The sequence below is a fragment of the Pieris rapae genome, chromosome 2, assembly GCF_905147795.1.
Source record: "Pieris rapae chromosome 2, ilPieRapa1.1, whole genome shotgun sequence".
NCBI lineage: Eukaryota > Metazoa > Arthropoda > Insecta > Lepidoptera > Pieridae > Pieris > Pieris rapae.
In genome coordinates this window covers 6204128-6226383 of record NC_059510.1, presented here as the reverse complement: position 1 = coordinate 6226383, position 22256 = coordinate 6204128, and the positions used below count along the sequence as shown (strand labels likewise).

At 32.8% G+C, this 22256-nt stretch overlaps 2 protein-coding genes across 2 annotated transcripts; one reads left to right on the top strand and one right to left on the bottom strand.

Annotated features, from left to right (window-relative positions):
• Nucleotides 1-1475: 1475 nt before the first annotated feature.
• LOC110997257 (homeobox protein bagpipe) lies at nucleotides 1476-5380 on the top strand. Its single transcript, XM_022265322.2, has 2 exons — nucleotides 1476-1830; nucleotides 4166-5380. The coding sequence occupies exons 1-2, from the start codon at nucleotides 1518-1520 to the stop codon at nucleotides 5038-5040; spliced, it is 1188 nt and encodes a 395-aa protein (XP_022121014.2). The 5' UTR covers nucleotides 1476-1517; the 3' UTR covers nucleotides 5041-5380.
• Nucleotides 5381-10765: 5385 nt separating this feature from the next.
• Nucleotides 10766-21903, bottom strand: LOC123690059. Its single transcript, XM_045632668.1, has 3 exons — nucleotides 21849-21903; nucleotides 20555-21729; nucleotides 10766-10876 (listed from the first exon to the last, which is right to left on the bottom strand). Exons 2-3 carry the CDS (start codon nucleotides 21680-21682, stop codon nucleotides 10766-10768), a joined length of 1239 nt encoding a protein of 412 aa, XP_045488624.1. The 5' UTR covers nucleotides 21683-21729; nucleotides 21849-21903.
• Between the last annotated feature and the right edge of the window lie 353 nt (nucleotides 21904-22256).

The window sequence follows — 22256 nt, the reverse complement described above, 5'->3', positions numbered from 1 at the left end:
GGCTCTGTATATTTATTATATAATGATAGAAGTGAACTACCTTAGATTTTTTTATTAAATTATAAGCAAAACAACTAAAAATAAAAAGACAATAAAAGTAATTTAAACACAGCAATTACATAGGTAATATAATACTTACATATTTTTTATGATAATAATATTATTAGGTAGGATAATGTTATTAGGTATAATACATATAATTAGGTTACATAATACATATTTTGGAGACAACACATATATTATTTTTTTCCGGGTGTCTGTATAATCCATAAACAAATTACTTACATATAAGTATATTATATCTATCTATAACTTAGGAAATTCACAATTTACAGACTTAGTAAAGAAAGCGAGCATTAAAGGACGCCCTAAAAGGGCAGTCATCGCAGCCAATGGACACCCATTTTGTAGATGGCATTTGATTTTGAGATTGATTAGATTGTCCATGTAGGTATTTAAAGCCGAGCCTGTCTATTAAAAATAAAAAGTAATAAAACATTAGTCAAATTATTTGCCGTAATTGCAAAAGCGGCGTATTCATTTTGTTGATTTATCATTAGGCAACTCTAGTGTCATTAATCAAATCCAAGACCATCTTTAAAGATACTGGAGACTTTATTTAATAAATGCATAATCTAATATGAATAAAATCGGATACTACTACTACTTAAATACACCCAAAAACTTTCCCCAGTTATAAATGTCAAATACAGAAAGACCCGTCGGAAAAGCTTACCATTGAAAAGTAAAACATTAATTGTTGACATTTCCACACTCAAGTTTTTATTGGCCGCCTATTAGCGAGCTCCCACCTGATTGGTTTATTTAAATAGGCCAGTGGCGACGGAAAGGGATGGCTGTAGGGGTTGAGGTATAAGGCTATATGAAAGACAGAGACGGATAGACACTTCTCAAGCACTTACCGAGACTACTCTTTGCATTAACAGCCCATGAGTGAGAGCAATATAGATTGGCCTTTATTGTATTTAATGTTTTCATATGAAGAAATTCTGAATTTTAATCTGTGTATAAGCTAGTGTGAATGGTTTAAGACGTATTTCAAATCAAAATAAAGGTATTTAAGGGTCGATGTTTAATCATTAAATTTTACACTCATAAAAGATGATAAAAGTTATTTAAGATATTTTAAAACCATAGTTTACAGCGTGTCAATTATCGCAAGTATTTAGCAAAGGTTTACTTTAGGTAAAAAGTGTCAATTTATGGCGGGCGTAGTGCAATCAACCCGTAACCCGGACGATCAAATCAAGCCCACGTAAACATCTTCAAGAAAAACTCAACAATCCCCACTACTTAGCTACTTCTCAAGCTTTTTAAAAAAACGACCGCCCTCAACTATCGCCATCTTACTTTATCGCGTTAGAATTGTGTGGAAAAATAGATCATCCATCTCGCTCGAAGGCTTAGCAAGCAGGCGGGCAAAACACGCAAAGTTTATTCGTTTGTAAGCTTTGTGGTGAGACGCGCGTGAAGTGGTTTAAATAAATGTGCGGATAATGGAGTCGAAAATTAAATCGTACCCAAATCTTACATTAGAATGCGAAAAAACAAATTTAAATTTGACGACGCCATTCTCTATCAACGATATTTTGACCAAGGAGGAATCGAAGTGTGAATTTGAAAATGGCATGTTTCCATTTGGCGGGAGAGTGAATTTTTTGAAACCGGCCAGTTTTCGAGATGGATTTCCTAAAAAGGAAGTTATGGAAAAGAGTATGAAATACTATGACGAGTGTAATTATCGAGATTACAGCGACGATGGCGCTCTGGATATGTCAAGAAAAACACTGCCAGTCACGGAATTGTCAGGTAAATAAAATAATATCTTCGTATTTGTAAACATATGAAAAAACTCTGCTTAATTTAGTGAAAAATTGTTTGGTAAAAAAATATAAAAATAAATCTATACCTAAATATAAAAATGCAAACTTAGAACCTTATATTGGAATAGAAATCCACTGTTTTAACATAGGTAGAAGAAGATACCATCTAAGTACCTTTAAATGAGACATAGAAGCTTTGTAGAATTTTTGTTTATAATACACAATTTATGTAACATAGCAATAATTAAGTTACATATATATATTTTAGTTAATAATTAGCGCACAGAATATGCTAGAAATTATCGCACACTTGAAGCCAAAATGAGCCCTTTTTCCCCACACTGATAAATTGCAATATGACATTATTGTTTCCTATAATGACTTTGATTTAAGATCCAATTAAGCCAATTCAGTTTTTTTGTTAGTAACGGAACCCCATTACCCCTTTTTTATATTAGTTATATGCTCATGTTTTAAACAATTAAAGCCAGATAACACACGGCTTCAAACAAAGAGTTTCAATTACATTTGAATATTCCTCCAACAACCGCCACCAAACCTAACTGACATATTATTGAATATATTGAGGCAACACTACAATCAAATTGTTTCAAAACGGCCTCGCTTTGAATGCCGTCATATTTTCAGTATTAATGGAGAACTTAATAGTAACTTGGACGAATCCAAAACATTACATAATAGTAATCAAGACGTATAAATTAGGTCTATGAATACCACATCACTTAAAGTATTTTTAATTCTTTCCTCACCATAACAATTATTGTCTTCGGCATTACCGTTGATGTTTTGGAGGTCCTTTGCTTATGAGAAAAGATATATCCAGATATATATAAAGATATTTACTTATTTTTATTAGTTTTAAAATTTCAAAATTTCTAACTTTATCTGTTGGCTGGTGAATAATTTAACTAAACATTAATATATTGTAAGATTTAAATTGTAAATTCAAGATTCTAAGGGGTCGACCGGCCATATTTTATGTGAGTTTCATGATTCTTTTGTTTTGGTAAGCAGTTCAGCAATTGTCATTTTTATTCAGGTTTACGTGTTATGTCAAATAGACTCAAATAGCTAAATATAGGGATTTCAAAACAACTTTGACTATATAGCTTCTACGGTGAGCTTATCTATTATTTATTTTTATTGAATGTGTGATAATTATAATACAGAGCATGCTTCTAGCTTCATTTCTTATCTAGTAAAGTGATACACTTTACGTTCAAAACCAATTCAGATTGAAAATAAGTTCGAATTTTAAAAATTCAAATTACTTACCCGCAACTAATGATTAGCGGCGGAAGACAAATGACATTTGACAATACGCGCGTAATGGCGCATTCAGAATGGCGACGTCCCCACTTGGCACTTACGACCCTCATTACTTAAGTGATGACGCTTAAAAGCACTAAGCATTCAATCAAGTAATTACTAGGTACGACACGTGTCTTGCCTTGAGCTATGTATGAATAGACTTTAATGCTTAATTCGCTAGAAAGTAATGCGTCATGACTTTTTACCGTTGCCGCTATATTGAAAGTTTACATTTTACTATTTCAATTTAAAAAAATACCTACAACATATTCGATTTATTTTTAGTTGTCGAGGACACAGAGTAGCACATTTTTTAGTATGAAGATAATCAAATTAGTATTTCATTAGGACTTCATATTTATTTTAATCGCTAAGTTACATTTTTACATTTTACTTTACATTTAGTAACAAATACAATCTAATGTATCATTGTGTAGCTCTATTTCCCCCTACTTACACGTTTAATTAAAAGAATATTTATTTTCTTAAAAATTAGAATTTTTGTAATTATATATGTGTTTATGTCCTGAATAAATAAATATTGCTTAATAGTGTATAGACAGTATAGATAGTCCTTCAATCTCATAAATGTCAGATATAAGTATATCTTGCACAAAGATGAACATGGAAATTCTCTCTCTTTACTTGTTTAATATATTTAATGTTCTCACCAATATTCCTAAACACAAATAATAAAACACATTGAGCCATTAAATCAATTTTTGATGTGGGAACTTTTAACACGCAAAGCAAGACTTACAAACAAACAAGTGAAAGCTTTCCCTTATTGTCATTATTCTGATAATGGATCTTTTGTTATCAAAAGGAAATATGGCGACATTAAATTAATTTAATTCTGCGATTATTTGATTTCGTATTAATGAGATTATATCGTGCTAAGCGAGAAACCGATTCTTTGGAATAGTTTTATAACTAAGCGTGTGTTATAATACCAACCGCACTTTAATAATAACTCGATTTTGTTCCAGATGACTACGACTCAGGTTCATCGCACACCGGCTCACCAGTACGTCGAAATTCCTCTCCAAATTCTGACATAAGCTACAAACCCTTCAATCTACACTACGAACGAAAATGCAACACGCCACCCCCAGATACACGACTTATGCACTCCCCAAACTACACGATAGAATACTCACAAAACAGCGGCAGAAAAAAGCGATCCCGCGCAGCATTCTCCCACGCCCAAGTCTACGAGCTGGAGAGAAGATTCAGCCAGCAACGATACTTATCTGGTCCCGAGCGCGCAGACTTAGCTGTAAGCCTCAAACTAACGGAAACACAAGTGAAAATTTGGTTCCAAAACCGTCGATACAAAACCAAACGCAAGCAACTACAAATGCAGGAAAGCGGGATGTTGGCAGCGGCCGCAGCAGCAGCAAATCACGCAAGAAAGGTAGCTGTAAAAGTACTTGTAAACAACAACGGACAAGCCATACCCGATCTCAAATATCAGAACCCTTTAAGCAAGACAGTGAATCCAGCGCTGTTTGCGCCACCGATTCTAGAAGGGTCGCCTATTTGGAAGCATTTTGCGGGAATGTATGGAGTTGATTTTACGAAAAATCCAGAATATAAAGCGCTGTTACAGGAATCATACAATCAAGCGGTTTTGCAATCACTGTATTCACCCCATATTGGAGTTAATTATCCGAATATACCGCTGCCGTACATGTATTACCCCGGTCATCCGTTTGGGATGCCCATATCTTGTGATCTCGATAGAAGCCAAGGTGAAAGTAGTAGGGATAATAAGGAGTTCGAAAAAAAAGCTAGCAAAAGAGTTGATATTAATGAAAACAGTAATGAGAGTATGGCCAGTAACATTGAAATTGAAAATTAGTATGACGATGTTTTAAAGATTCTATTATAACTACTTATTTTAAATCACAAAGAACTAATTGACAGTGCAATATGAAATAGTCAGTTTTCATCGTAAAGTCTATATGAAAAATGTATGGTTAAAGTGAAAAATAGAATTATTAAAAATATATTAAAATTGAAAAATATACACGTCATCCAATTTGTAAGGAAATATTAAAACCAAAGTCGATAACCAAAGAAATTAGAATAAGTTTTATTAGTTAGAACATTGTTAGTTGTAAATATTATAATTTTGTTATTAGTCGCACTTGTAAATAGTCGTCGTTAGTTAATTACTTCAATAAAGCTGCAATCATGTTTATTTTCTTTTTACTTCCTCCTAAACGCATTAAGAGGTTGTTTTATGGGCCGATGCTGCTGAGCTCTATGGGTATTCAGACAAGTGTAGCGGTTAATTTCAAGGTAGCGGTACGTCAATCTCGACAAATAGGAGCAGCACCAATTCTCGACTTTAGATCTTACTCTAAGCTTATAATATACAGTAAACACTGTGCCTCTTGCCTAGGACATATGCCATTCAATGGAATGCAGTTTTTGCTGCGCACCACCACTTTGTAGAACCAGCTGCCCACTGAAGTATTCCTGAACCAATTCGACTTAGGGTCCTTCAAGAAAAGAGCGTACAAATTCTTAAAAGGCCGGCAACGCACTCGCGAGCCCTCTAGCATCGAGAGTGTCCATGGGCTGTATCACTTAACATCAGGTGAGCCTCCCGTTTGCCCCCTGATCTATAAAAAAAATGCATAATTCAATCAATATTCTTATATAGGTAGGTACACATAATTAATATGTACGTGCATATAGATAATGATGGAAGCGTTTAACGCGTACAGTGTATATATAAAATATGAATATATATATTCATATTCGTAGATATCTATGGAATAGCTAGGAGCCAACGGCGCTACTATAACTTAGAGTACTGAATGAGTTTGTAATATGTACATATTATTTTCTGCATAATGTTTGTAAGTATGACTAAACACAATTTCAACTTTGTCTTTGGTATGATTACGTATGTAAACGTATAAGATTTTGACATTAGGCAGAGTTTGCGGTGATTCTTGACTTTTTATTTTACATAAAGATCCATAAAATTTAAAATGGGGGTGACAGCGTAATAATAATAAATCGATTAATAAATAATTAAAAAGTATACATTCCAATTGATGAATTATAAAAAAAAATCAGCACAATTTATATATGGCTATATAAATATAGGCATGTAAATGTAATAAGTATATATAAGATGTCATATGGAACATGGTGTAATGCTTGCAGTTCCTTACAAACGTTATGCAAAAGAAAAAAATTGGAGATTAAAAAGATTGGCGGAGAGGTTATTGCCCGTTCTTCTCTTCCGTTATATAAATATAGGCATGTAAATGTAATAAGTATATATAAGATGTCATATGGAACATGGTGTAATGCTTGCAGTTCCTTACAAACGTTATGCAAAAGAAAAAAATTGGAGATTAAAAAGATTGGCGGAGAGGTTATTGCCCGTTCTTCTCTTCCGTTATACGCCCTTGATTTGAAAACTGGCAGTAAATGTAAAATTAGAATCATTTTATATTTCTTTTCGTTTTTTGAGGTTCATAAGTGTGCATTATGTTAAATTTTCATATAATTTGAGACACACGTAATAAAAATAATAAGAATGTAAACCTGCATTGACGTTTACTCATTTCATGTATAATTTTAAATATGATATTATAAATTTATAGGAATTGACTCAAAAGTTCGATTGAGGGCAGGTGCTGAGAAAATTGTCAAGTAACCGGTGATTGCGTCTCAAGTATACTCCCAACTTGGAGCTTGGGAGTGTCCGCCAAATCAGTGAAATTGCGCTTGTGCCCTCGCTTAGTGTGGCAATGCCTTTTATTTAAAAAGTTTAAATTTATTTTTCATACTTTTTTATTTAATTTTTTTTATTTATAGCAGTCTTTAATCTGTCATTTACTTTGTATACTAGTTTCATCTATAACACAATATATTTATTTAGGTAGCTAGCAGAAAAAAATGACTTACATATATTATGTTATATGAAGTTTTCAAATATTAGTGTGTCTGTATGTGTAACTACATAAAAAAATAATCGCAAAATATGTTGTTAAGCTCATAGTTCGAAGACGGCTGTAATTAAATAACTGCAATTACAAGTCCTATTATATAATAACAGTCGAACCTATACCTAAAGCCATATTCACACTAACTCGTCGCATTCTTATAAAATTATCATATGAATACGGCGGAGGCAGCGTTGAATTATGAAAATGCCAAGCTTCAACTTCCGGCCGAAGAATTTTCTAAGACGCGCATCTCCTTCAACTCGTGTGAACTGACTTTACAATTACCTTGTAGATTCTAATTTTATATGTATGTATTTTATATGTCTATATTTTAGTATTTTATGGAATTATAGAAATAATTAGTTGTATGGATACAATGATTAAACAAACAGTTTAATAAAATAAAATAAATTAGTGGCGCTATAACCTTTTTAGTTCTGGGCCTCAGATTTCTGAATTTATTTATATAATAGACAAGTAGGTGATCAGCATTCTGTTCATTCCTGATACACGCCATCGGCTTTTTGGGGATCAGGCAAGCCGGTTTCCTTACAATGCTTTCTTTATAATATATCTACTTATTCGCAGAGTGAGTAACACAAGAATTAATAACATTAAAAAAAATATATGGTGCAACAGGCGGCGTATTTAAGCTGTTCTAGGCAACACTAAGCCCCGTTATTTAGAATCTAAATCAAAAAACAAACTTAAATAAAAATCTATCAAAAAACTACACAAATGTCAACAAAATATCCAAAAAGATAATTGATGATGGAAACATCAAAAACGCGATGAAATACTAGAAAATAGAGATGTTCCTAAAATACAATAAAACTACTTAATCATCATTAAATCATTAGTAAGGAAATGGAAGCAAACGAGTATTATCGACTCAGTGAAGCTGTAAACATTGCATTACCGCTCATCCTTCTCAGGATTGCTAGTGACGTACGATGATCTTGAACAAATTATCGATAAGTGTGTTCTTATATTTTTTAGTAGGTATTCTTATAATTATTATATGGTTCTATGTAAACCTATAATTTAACTCGTCCAGTTCAGCGCTAGAAGCTCCGCTAGCTCTACTCTACTCTCGCAGCTTAATAGTATTCTCTACTCTTCACTGATAAGCGAGCTATTTGTGAAGTGTATTGATATAATATATATACTTTGATTTAAAAAAATATTTAGAAAAGATGAATGGATAGCATAAGTTTTCTGGTAATTGTATAGTGTAAATGCTAAAGAACAATGGCTGTTCACTAATCAGATGGACCGACTAAACACGGTCATAGAAAAGGCGCTGGACAGAAACAGGTGGAATCAGATTATCCGATTCAGACGTTTCCATGCTGACCATGACGCTCACACATGAGCTACTGTATAGAGCGATGCTGTAAATAAATAAACAAAACAATTTTTGGTTTAAATCCAAAGTCATCGACATCGATATCACATCACTAGCTGAGTACTGCATTAACATTAGTTCGAGTTACTCAGTGGCACGTGCGCCGGAAATGTCGTCAGGTAAACAAACACCCATCGCTAGCACATGAATGAATGTTAAATTGTCTTTAATTGATGGTGCATAAGCCCTTTTTATTAATAAGTTAAATTTACAAAATACATTTAGAATCGGGCTAACGTAGACGAAGTGGTTTACCATTTTTTTATTAAAGCCGAACAAATTTACAAAAGTCTGCAATAACTAAACAAAAAATATGCTACTAATGTTGTTATTTACTATTTATTAAGATTCCATCATCGGACGTCGAGGCAAAATATGAAATACCAGCCGTATCACCTTGACGTCCGTCGTTTCAGACGCGTTTTATAAACAGTTTTTGCCGCGCAGCGTTTATGTAAGCTGCCCACTGAAGTATTTCCGAAGCAATTCAACTTAGGTACAAGAACATATCGTAGCAATTCTTAAAATACCGGCAATGTGCTCGCAAGCCCTCTGATGATGAGGATCCTGCCCTTGCCCCCTGTTCTGTAAAAAAACTGATTTGTTATTAATAAAAATATGTCTATAACATACATCCAGAAATGTCAGCCTTTAGATCCTTAAAACGCGTTACAACATGTTTCATGTTTAAAATCGACCGCATGTGCAAATTATCAGTGCAATAATCATTGCTTCCCATCGTTGTTTACAGAACACATTTGCTAATAATCACTTCATTTTATGTCTTTCTCATCAGCATACATAGTAATATTTGCTCATTATGGGTGAGAGATGGAAGCTGGAAATCGACGTTATTCGTAAGTATCCTAATATGTTTAAAAAAAGGGAAGATATATAAAGGCCTTTTACTCTTTGAGACCTTCTCGGCCAACTGGTTCCACCTACGTCCTGATTGGGATTGCATCAACCAGGACAATTGACCTCATCAATAAACAAAACATCAAAGGAATGTTTGAAGAGCGAGGCAAATAACTTGAGGTTTACCAAATCTTTAAATAAATTATTACATAAGAAATGTACTACACTGTTACAGAGTATATGACTTTAATTTCTTTTATAAATGTTAAGTTCTCCATTTTGAAATGTGAAGCCAAAATGAAGCAAGTATAACAAATAAATAATGTGAGAAAAGAAATGTATAGGATTGCAATTAACTATGGTGGAGCATGCCTTCTCACAACATTGCTGTGCTTAACCAAGGTACTTATTGTAATAAATTATAACGTGTAAAATATTAACATAAGGAATTCAATAAAGAATTGACTTTGTGTTAGAATTTGAAAACCTTATTTATTTACATAGGCTTTATCAACGCTCGGCGCACCCATGAATTGGTATATAAGAATATATACGTTGGTTACAAATAATTAATATTTACTAGATTAAATTACTAATAATATTTAGAAAAATAAAATACAATACATGTCACAAGCGCCTATAGGCAAATATAACAAACACGAAGGAAATAATACATAGGTATTTTTATAAATTATAAAAAACTGAAAGAAAATTTTAGGTTTTTTAGAAAAGTTTGTCAAAATGCTCAATCTAGATACAAGTAAGGTTTGGAAATCAAATTGGATGATGTGATGCCTGGGGTATCTTAACTAACTTACTTACTAACAAATTTTTACTTTAAAAACATGTTACATTCCTCTCTCAGTCTTTCCAAAACTGTTACAAATGTATCCAGTTCCAGGACTGAAACGGTTTAGCAGCGAGATCATTCTAGCATCGATCGTCGTAGCAGGGATAACTGTAGTAGTGCAAATCTATTGTTTTCTTTATGTGCTTAATTAACACTTGCAATACCAATGACAAAAAAGAAAATGAGACTTAAGCATTTTTTCGATTTAGAGAGTCTCTTGTCTATACTAGGAAGTCTGGAGTGCAATCTCCTGCTGGGAACATGTAAAGCTGCAGGTTTAAGGAGGTAATTGAGGGTGACGTCTAGGGTTGACCGTAGACTTGCCGGTATATGGGCTGGAATCTCGCTCCTGAACAGCCCGTTACCGCTTTCAGAATATGTCGGATTTGTTTAGGTTGGCGAACACCGACAGCCCATCTTATGGGCGTGTGGAGGGCTGAGGTGTTTTAAGGAGGTAATGTCTATCCCTCTGAATATAGTGAGACCTTACCCACTTTTAGGCTTTGAGTGTAGACCCAGCACCACAGGCCCCGATTCCATCGAGCACCGCTCCGGCACCGAGGCCAAGCTCGACATTAATGGGGCGTATCCTGCGTGCCCGTTGAGCCTATAAAATATGATTTTTAGGCATGTTAATATCATGCTGGTGTGTATGGTTCAATGTCTGTCAAAGAATTCCTTTTCTAGACTACTCTAAAACTAATCTACGTATACTTTTGATAAAAATATTAAGAGATTCAGAAAGATGCATTCCGTATATGTTTGCTGTGTTTACTCACTTCCTATATTACCACCACAATTTAAATTCGTAAATAATGTTAAAAATTTAAATTTAAAAATTCTGCTTTAACGTTTTCCAGACCACCAACAAACAGACGGACACTTGTCGCAAATGTACATGGACGCCGCAAAGTGACCTGTATGGGGTGGTCGTCTAGACAAACCCCTAATACTTTAACTATCGAGATACGTTTGTCTACTTTTCTGCAAAAGGGCCACTATCGAGTAACAGCGGTGTTGAACGCTACACAACGAGCAGAGTGTTTGAGTAGGTATGACTTTGGAGATTAATAATAGTCTCGTTTCGGGTCTACTTAATGATTGAATTTTTTACTTTACACATTTTACAGGATAAAAATGCACCGGTCACCTACTTTATGAAATGTACTAAAAATAAAAGTATATTAAAAGGACAGGGTTGTTTTAGTCGTTTCCTATGGGGGCGGTCAATATTGAATTAAGGAAGAGATTACGAATAATTATTATTCGTCATTAGAAGATCGAAAGAAGATATTGGCCTCTTAAACAAATAAATTAGCAATTACTCTAATAAAAATAATATTTATGTTTTTATTATTGTTTAACTTCGTTCGAGTGACAATAGTAGAGGTTAACACTTGCATAAATATGGTATAATTTTTTATCCGTCGCGTCTCCGTAAACTGTTTTGCCTATTAGTTAAGTGGCGTGGCAAATTAACTAATTTCCCTTTTTCAAGCCGTTTTTTTGTTAAAAGGGGTTAATGGCTTTAAAAGTTCACGTTTCTTGCACAAATATGTGTAAGTTTAATAAATATATCTTAATACAGGCAAAATAATAATTTGTCTTAATTGTTACTTCCTTGAAAGTAGAAACCAAAATTCAAATAAAACCAAATCCGCAAAGTCATAAAACATCTCATTAACCTTCCATCACCCCATTGTACACCTAATATGATCATAAAATTGCCGTTAAAAAACATAAAAAGCTCAACTTCCTCCATACCATAAAATTATCCATAAACACTATTTCAAGCCATTCATTGATAGCTACCGTCCTCAATGAACTTAAGTAAATTTAAACCCTCGACTTTACTCGTGAATATCTTAAATTTTTAACGACAATTGTAATTTCGGAGTAGTTATGCGTTTTGTTCTAATATCTATGGACTTTGATTTCTGTTAAGCTGACTTCAAAATATCCGAAAAACTGTAGGTACATCATTTTTATTACATACAATAAAAATATTCACAGTAGGATTCCCTGTGTTGGTCCTTGGCCTAGTTAACTCATTATATAACACTTAACCTCATTGACATAATATTTAAAATACTTTTGCACAAGAAGAATACTTTCTTTTTCAGCATAGGACGGTATGAGAAGATTTTGCTTAATTAATGTATAAATAAGCGATGTTAAAAATTTTGTTTTTATGAAAGGGCCTCTGAAGGAGAATAGGCGTTGTGCAAAGATAGTGCGTCTTTTGGGTAGTTTTGTGTTGTGTACAATTTGGTGTAATCAGTGATTGTTTCCTATAAAATCGACATGAACACGGATATTTTTATTGCTATTGAAATCTTTTACCGCTTGAAATGATATTTGAGTAAATACAGGGAAAAATCTATAGCTGTAGCGTTTAAAAATGGACGACAACCTATCTCTGGGTTCTTTTTGCTGGATGCCTCCATCAGGTGTTATAAAGTAGTTTAATTTTGATTAGCACATTATCCCTGAGCAAATGACGTAGGGCTTAGTGTAACAGTATTTCCGTGCGTTAAAAAAGACACCGTCTACACGTAAGAGGTACGTAGGAAACGGTTTAAATTAAAAAAAGGCTAATAAGGAGAGATTCTAATTAATTTGCTATATTTGTTTTAAAATATGTGTTGTTTGATGATTTGCATTTTTAAAAGAGTATCGAGAGATTTTTACGCCGGATTTCTCTCGGCCTGCACCCTCTGTCTTCTTTGCCGACGAGTAGTGATGCCTACAGGTTCAAATTTAATGACGTGGAATAATTGATACCTGTATATCTTATGTTCAATAATAAACGTATTTTACATTCTTATTATATTTGACAATAATCTCAAATGCACAGGCGATTTTAAAGATTTAAGTTGGGGCTAGTGACCTCAGAGCTAACGCTTTCCTCGCTCAACAAATAAATATAGCAATACAACAAGGAAATACTACCAGAATTTAGTATCTATCAATTTTATTTAATATTATCGTTACGACGTAGATTAAGAATTATACTTGAAATAAATCGATTCCCTTGTAACTATTAAATAAGGCATATTATAAGATTCCTCCAAAACGGCACTAAATACATTTACCATACATTGTATAATACGCTAAGAGTATTTTTAAATGGATTCTGTGATGTATTATTACAGCGCTATGGTTGATATTAGCTCAAATTGTTTGTGAGTGTATATATGATGGATGGGATGTATAGACAAGCGATTGACGTCTTTAACGAATTTCTAATTAATTTATTGGCGCTTCTGAAACAGGAGTACAGTGGAGTAGTTATTAAAACTATAATATACGAAACAATATATTAGTTTCAAATACTGAGTAATCGTTTAGTAAAACTGACGAGTACTTAGTAGAGTAGAGAGAATTTTTATTGTAAGTAGTAGAGAGAGAATAGAAAAATTCTAAAACTATTGTATGATCTGAAAAGAAACAATCATGCGGTGTCGTCCGGCTTAAAAAGTTTTCCATATATATATACGTCGCATATTCTAAGCTTCTTATATTTGCCAAGTTGTTGTTAAACCTGTGCAAGAATATTAAAGCCATTTGGCTTTAATATTCTTGATGTTGCTATTATAATAAAATAAATTACATCGTATTCTCTTATTACATTATCTCTCATATATATTTATAACATTGAAAGACTAAATTTTTAAAAGTAATTTGAATCATACTGCAAATTTCTTCCAAACTCTCTCCTTCATGGTATACTATTTAAAAAGTAGTAAATTAAACTTAATCCAAAATACTAAAAGAGTACAAGTACACCATTCAAGACAAAATAATACTTAATTTAAAAAGGGTAATGACAGTAGTTATGTTTTTATGAAAAGGAGATGCAGGTATCACTTAGCATTCTTATGCTCCATCCTATGATTTAAAAAATACTCACTTAAAATCATTCTCCGTACTATCTTTGATTATGTTAAAAAATAGTAATAATACGTTTTTTAAACAAACAAAATTTATTTATTTGGCTCTATAGTCGTCGCTGTTCGTCGGTGCACTGAAATATTTACTAAACGCATCCGGCCTAAAACTATTACTTAATAGTCGCACTACGCTAATGCCGGGTTTGGTGTTCTCAAAGTTTAATTTAATTGAATTTTGAGAACACCTTTGATACAGATAGAAATATATAGAATAAACTGAATATTGCGGACAATGTTAATAGATAATTTCATCCATCTACTTGCTTTCTCGTCCATGTACATGTATGTTTGTGTCTAAAATTCTGTATATAAAAAAAACAAAAGGATTTATTTAGTATGAAGGTACAAACTAAATTTAATTAACAGTGTTGTCAATATAGTGAATAAATCAAACTTATTTACCAAAAAAACGCACTTAAAAGTTTATAATAAGTAATTAACGTTATAAGTGAAGGTAGTTTGAGAACCACAGCTTTAGCGACGCAGATTTTTTTCCAAAGCCATGTAATGCGATACTAAAATTGAGTTTAAACAAACATCGGGCGTGTTCAGAGGAATATTTCGGCTAAAAGGGTTTATAATAAGCTATTTAATGTTTTTGATGAGGCCGTAAACGCTGAAATCTCGTAATCAGCTCATACATAAAGTATATTTTTCTATTTTATATAAAATATCGTATGAAGAATACCAAACAAAAAACTGATTAATAAAAAAATCAGCCTTACTAAATACTGTTCTTAAAATACTTAGCATATTTATTATACTTAGTTTATGTATGATAATAGTCTATATCTACAGATTACTATCTATTGATCCACAATAAAATTTCATTCGTTGCTGTACTTATTTTTAGTCTATGGATGTACAATGTTCTTGTTTTCGTTGCTAGCTTAGTTCTTAATTCTAATGTGACGCGCAAATAACTTTAGGTGTGCTTTGTTATTATTTAATGTTAAACACTTATGTTTTTTTAATTATTTACGACTTAAATATTATTATTACATCTATTTTATAACTGAGACCTTGTATTTGTTGGAACAAATGTTTGTCGTAAAGTTATAGCAAGCGATCACTTTACAAGTATTTAACAATCCAATAAAAGTCAACACATTAAAGTGTCCTATTGCAAAAGACTTCCCCATAATAGTCCAAGAGCTTGCCCCAACTCTATAATTTAATACTATTTTTTTAAATATTGTGATAAATTTAAAAAATACATTAAATTTAAATTGTATCTTTTATTCAATAAAAATATTTTGTTTTATAATAATATTAAGCTATAAACATAACATACAAAACTGTATTTTAATAGATATAATTTGGGTCAAGAATAAATAATACTTCATATCGTTTACATAAAATAAGATCGCGCAATTCAACTATATACTACAACGGCTAGTCTTGATATATTATTTTATTCAATAAAATTACGATAATGATGATGTGTCCACAACATCTCTAGACTAATAGCCGTTAAGACGCGACACGTCAAGACCAAGTCCAATCACAATCAAACGCAACGTTTCCTCTTTTCAAACATTATCAGCTCTTAGACTTCACAAATCGCAGTGATGGATGTGTGTACAGATTTGCCTGCTCATTGCTAAAGCTAAACATTGCCAATAAGCTTTTAAGAGGGGTGCAGGATCCGATTAATTTATTATCTATAATATCAATTACACGAGCGGTCCCTAGCGGTTAAGCGTGCAGGTCTCTACCAAACCAGTGATTTGTTCATTCATATAAGCAACACTAAGTTGTATGATGAAGGGATAAAAATGATCAATGAAAGCGTCTTATCCGAGAAGAAACGTATACCACCTCTTGCCAATTGCAGCATATCCTCCTCCACTCTGCAGATCCAGCTAGGCGAAATTACTGGTATCCGACGTACACAAAAAAAAAATGATGATATACGAGTATATTGTATTATGTTATTACTTAAAGAAAACCACTTTTTTTACGGATTATAGTTATGTATTATTGTATTTAAACTTATAATTATTTGGACATAATTTTAAATTTAAAACTATAATCCGTAAAAAAAGTGTTTTTCTTTAAATGTGTAAAAGTTATCTTAATAAAAGACAATTTATGTAATTACTGTTTGGTACCGCTTACTAATAAGCCTATTTATTAATATAAATAAATAGGTATATTTATATACCTATTTATTTTTCTCGCTTTATAACCATCTAGGTAATATGCTTTAGTAGATATAAGCAATAATAATAAAAATAAATCAGTGGCGCTACAACCTCTTTAGGTCTTGGCCTCAAATTCCTGATTCTATTTAATGATCAATTTTAAATCTAATAGGCAAGTAGGTGATCAGCCTCCAGTGCCTGACACACGCCGTCGACTTTTTGGGTCTAAGACATGTCGGTTTCCTCACGATGTTCTCCTTCACCGTTCGAGCAAATGTTAAATGCGCACATAGAAAGGAACTCCATTGGTGCCTACCTATAATTGGCAGAAGCTGACCAGCGCGCCTATATCTGACGATTTTAAACCTCTCCTACAGTTCATGAATCAATGTGTTGTCATAATCAGCTATTGTAAATAAGTATAACTAAAAGGGTTAAAATATAGATAGTTAGAGTCAAAATTGTTTGAGGCTTAACACTTTAAAGAATAGCTTAGTTTGAATCGCATAGCTTAAATAGCATACGAAGTAATAGTAGTACGCGAAATATTCACCGTTCAATCTCGACTCTTACCCAAAGTTCTTTTATGAATGAGGAATTAAAATGTAAGATCGCTCTACAGACCTCGGTACGTGACTTGATAAATATTTGTGATAAATGCCTGTGCACATAAGTTACTGCATCTACTTCTAATAAATTCAGTAAGTATCGTAAGTTTAATGAGATAAACTAATTAATAATATATCTTAATGCTTGCCTCTTCATTTCGATCCTTGGTGGCAATACTTAAAGACTAAATAATCTAAAGATCATTAAACGGTAACATTGACCCCTACAGAAGCTTACACAAATTGACACTAGACTTAATAATCTGTGTTACATTAACATCATTAGGCTGTGAACACATTTTTCAACTATGATAATATAATGTCATGTATTTAAACTTTTAATTATAACACAATGTTAAGCTTGCAAATGAAATTGAAAAGTTTGGCCCCTGTGGCAGTCAATATTGCCTGAATATACATATGCTATGCGCTAAGTGAGGGAAGTACCAGGTCTTATACGTAAGAAGTATCGAAAATATATTATACTATATATTAATAATATATTATACGAAATATGTTTATGTAAGAAAGAAAAATGTTTATTAGATTTAACACACACACACACAGATTATATAAAACCCAATCACTTTGATGAAATATGGGTCAAACTTCGCTTTAACCAAACAACATTGATTTTCAGTGACACCTATATACAGCAAATTATTTAAAATCAGAATTAATAATAATCAAATTATTAATCATCATCAAATATGTGACATTAAATCTAAATTCCCAACCCAGCCGACTGACCTTCCAAAAGATAACTTTTTATTGATTTCTACTTGAGGTATCTTTGTGTTTAATACATAGTGAAATTATGTGATTTATTTATTGAATGTTTTTACTCGATTGGTAGCCAGTGTGCACATACCCTAACAGGACCACTCGAAATGGTTGTAATGGCTTGTAACAATTTACATTTTATCTTTTTCTTAAACAGGTTGCTTACACTGAGTAATTAACGTTTAATTATTGAGAACGACTACAGACAGACTCGTTGGATAATCCCACGGTTAACAAAGTTTAGCGGCGTTGTGAACCTGGATCTATTGGGTCGTTTGCCCATTTCGACTGCATAGGTGCTGTCATGTCTGACTTTAAAAGTTTTTCTCAGTCAAAAACTGTTCAATCTTCTGTCCCTGTGATTGTAAAGGAACTGCTCCTAAACGGCTGGACCAATTTGGATAAAAATCTAAGACGAAATGGATTCGAATATTGCACATTATTTTTAAAAGTACGTACGTCTGTGTGGTCGGTGATACAAAATATTACATTACTAACTGTTTTAGGTTACTGTTTAAGAGAAATCCGCGAAACCAACATACAAATTGTTCTTTAACCGGATTAAAACGCGGTAACTTATAATGATAATAAATATAGGACGTAAACATTTTATACGGAATATATCCAACCCGTCTCCGTTCAGGTTTTAAAGCAGATAACAGCAAATAAAATTGCAAAACCATCTGATTAAACAGGTTTCAATCTGGTAAAAAACACATTTCAATAAATGTACGATAGTGTAAACAAAACTGTATTACGGTAATATCATTGCTATTTAATTTATTGATCGCATACAAGTGCTTTAAGCGAATCTTTCATATCTCATAGTTCCCGATCTAATGCCAACTCTTGACTCTGAGTGCTTCTAATCTTAGGTCTTTGGTAATGGATATTAGAATGCAAAGTTATTTTATGACTTAATAATATTATTCATTTATTAGTTATCTTACTGCTAACATGCATATTGTAAAAAAACACTTAGACAATATACAAAGCCAAAACAAAGTACATTGATAAACAGTCTATATGAAACAGAAAAGATAATTTTTACAGTCCGCCCATAAGAAAATTAAATTACTATTATATTTTACGGTATCACACACTGCATGCACTCCCGCTAACAAATCGGGAATCTAAGAAACATTTTTTATTCTCGACGCTAACGCCCACATTTCCTTTATAATAAAATCCTTCCTTTCCTTTATTTTAAAATCCTCTAATATACGGATAGTCAAAAAGATAGAGAGAACTCACAAAAGGCGTAAAAACTATGCTAGCCGAATTGGCATTCGATTCTACAGAACCCTTACTACATATTTTGGCATGACTCTAGGGTTCCAAATCTAACACAGCACTGCGTACGCTTACAACAACCCTCAGCCACACTCACACATTTACATAGATTTATGCATAGTTAAGGTCTTATACGACTATTGTTTGATTAGATGTATCACTAATGCCTAAACCCAATAACCTACCTGTATCTATTTTCGACCATCTGAGATAGACGTCTTAATCCAAATATTGATAGAAGTGAGCCAATAACCAATCGACGGATTCTAATAGCCATCTGTCGATACAACCTATCCATGGTAGGTCGAATCGGTGTATGTATACATGATACACCTTTGTATGAAAATGACAGTTAAACGCACAGTTTAATATTCTTTCTTAAGTGTATGAAGTGAAGTGTATGTTCTCAAGATGTAAACAGACAAGAACAAGCTGTTTGAGATTAGATACTTACCTTGAAACAAGTGACTACCTACTTGATGAAACAAGTGATGTCTACAAGAAGTGATGCATATAATATATTTTATTTATTTTGTTTAGCTTCCGGCCGAAGCTTCGATAATGTATTTTGTAACGTCTTTAACAATATTGGTTAGATTTCATCAATACATATACATAAGACCTCAGTCAGAAATCACAATCTAATGGTAAAACCCGTATAAAAATTCGTTCGGTAACTTTCACTCCACTTACACATAGACTTAACTTTTTAATGATTTATATTAATTCTAAAAGCAGATATTTGCTTCTCCTCTTTTTACTTCTTTAAAGGATACAGCGCTTTCGCTAGCACCATCATCATCGAAACTGACGATTATAGAGTATGTAAGTAGTTTTATCAATTATCGATTACGACTTATTATACAGTTTATAAGTAATTAATTTAAGAAAGACCAACATATAGCTATATTTTTAGTAGTATATACTATATACATATATATATTGTATAAGAAGTTATCAGTTAAAATATCAAATTATTATTGTTTGATATGAAAATCATTAAAGTAACAGTTAGTAACATTTTTATGGAATTGAAAGTAAAGGAACAACACTAGTTCAACATAAAGGGTAGTTGTACAAAAACTTAGACACTTCACAATTATTTATGTTCACCTTTATCTATGACACTGTACAGTCGCTACAGTGGCGAAATACATACTTCTGTTATCTATGGCTGTCTTCGTCATGGCTCGTATAGACTGTCAAGTATAAGTTGGCGTTCCAGTGGCGGCGCCTCCTACAACCCTCTGTGTTGCCACTTTTTTTGTTTAGTTTGGATTGATGGATATTCTTAGATATTACATTAAAGGTAAATAAAAAACTTAATAACAAAAAATTATTTTTTATAGTAATTATGGTCTGTTAGAGGCATTATTCCTTCCATGAATTCTTCAGAGTCATCTGTGTCAGAAGAATCTGAGTCGCTGCTATTCAAATCAATTAAAAATGGTTCCATTACTGTTTCAAGGCGGTTGTCTGTCATACGATAATTATTTTCAACATTTATAACGTGATTACAGTGTTTCTGCCATTCTTCAGCAGTTATTTTGGAAAATGCACTATGGATTCTCTGTTCCATGTTTTCAGAGAGGCCAGTAACATTTGTGTCTGCAAATATTCTTTTGAACGAACTCCAAATGAATTCTATTGCATTAAAGTCACAATGATAAGGCGGAAGTCTTACAGCCTTATGACCATGTTTCTTTAATATTTCATCAATTAAGTAGACATTCTCCTGATTGATTGTTTTTATAATTTCATACAATTCTGCTTTTTTCATGGTTTCCAAGTATGAAAGATTGTTTTTTTTTATGAAATCTTGCATCTCTTGTTTCTTACTGTTCATTGTCACGCGTTTATTTATTTTAATACAGTGATATGACGCATTGTCCATCACTATTAATGAATTGGGCTCTAAGTTTGGGATAAGCTTTTCTTGTAGCCATTTACTGAAGTTATCTCCATTCATCTCGTCGTGATAATCTCCACTTTTGGTCTTAGATTTGAAACACAAAAGACTATTGGGGATAAAACCTTTCTCACTTCCGGCATTCACTATGATCCATCTCTGACCTTCTGAGACTTCTGTAAGGACACCTTCAGTTTCCTCAGACTGCCAACATTTTTTAACTTTATAGCCAGGGTGTAAATAAGTCTCGTCCAAATAAACGATTGGCCTCGGATTGTCACTCCTTCTATTATTGTCTATTTCTCGTAAAAATCTTGATCGCCAGGCAACAACATCATATCGCTCCATGAGAACCATCCTTTTGGATTTATTCTTTTTATAACTAAATCCCAACTTGTGTAGTATTTTTCTGAGAGATTCTATACTACCCTTGAAATTGATGTCTGCCTTTAGATCACAATGTAATTTTCTGAGAGTAGGGACGGAATTATTTAAATAATAAGATTGGATTTTGCGTCTAATAACACAAAGATCAAAGTCATCCAAATCAGAAACAGTTAATTTTCTTTTTCTACTTTTACCTGGAGTGACTAGTTTTATCGTCTTAGCCTCGGAAGTAGTGTTCTCTGGTGTGGAATTGTCATCACAAGCTGTGGATGTGGAAGGTCCTTGAGCTGCTTGATTAGGGACTTCAGTTCTCGCTGTAAAATTACTTTCCATGATTTTTCCCTCTGAAACTATACGGTTCACGGTTCTTTCAGAAACACCTTAAATAAAACAAAAAATATTTTAAGTTATCCATCAATCACATTTACTTTCAAAAGCAATTATTATTTTTCCCTAAATTTGGGGATATAAATATCACTTTTAACTGGCAATACTTTACCTGTCAAAGCCGCTGTTCGAGCATTCACTTGTTGAAATGGAATAATCGGCCCATTGTTACGTTTCTCCTCTTCACAAAAACGTTTTACAGCTAGAATAATTTCTCTAGCTGCACTCCGCACTACTTTTGGCATGTTTCGTAATGATTTTTACACTTTAAAACACAAATTATTAGCACCGACACACGTGAGGCTACCAAGCTGTTAGAACTGTCAACACAACTGTCAAAATTAGTACCTTTTTCTGCCACACGCCAACTTACACATGACAACCTATAACATGACAGTAGTGATAATAGACTTCATAACTCACTAAGTAACCGTAAAACCTGAGGAACCAGCCCTTTTACTTCACTAAACAGAGAAATAAGTACTTATTTGCTGCTTTTAGAAAAACAAATGAAGTTACC

Excerpts from the sequence above, each read along its gene's own strand:
- LOC110997257 (XM_022265322.2), top strand. The coding sequence starts at position 1,518 with ATGGAGTCGAAAATTAAATCGTACCCAAATCTTACATTAGAATGCGAA. Across the intron at positions 1,831-4,165 it reads GCCAGTCACGGAATTGTCAG|ATGACTACGACTCAGGTTCA; the intron begins GTAAATAAAATA and ends ATTTTGTTCCAG.
- LOC123690059 (XM_045632668.1), bottom strand. The coding sequence starts at position 21,682 with ATGGAAAGTAATTTTACAGCGAGAACTGAAGTCCCTAATCAAGCAGCT. Across the intron at positions 10,877-20,554 it reads ACTGTAATCACGTTATAAAT|GCTCAACGGGCACGCAGGAT; the intron begins GTTGAAAATAAT and ends CATATTTTATAG.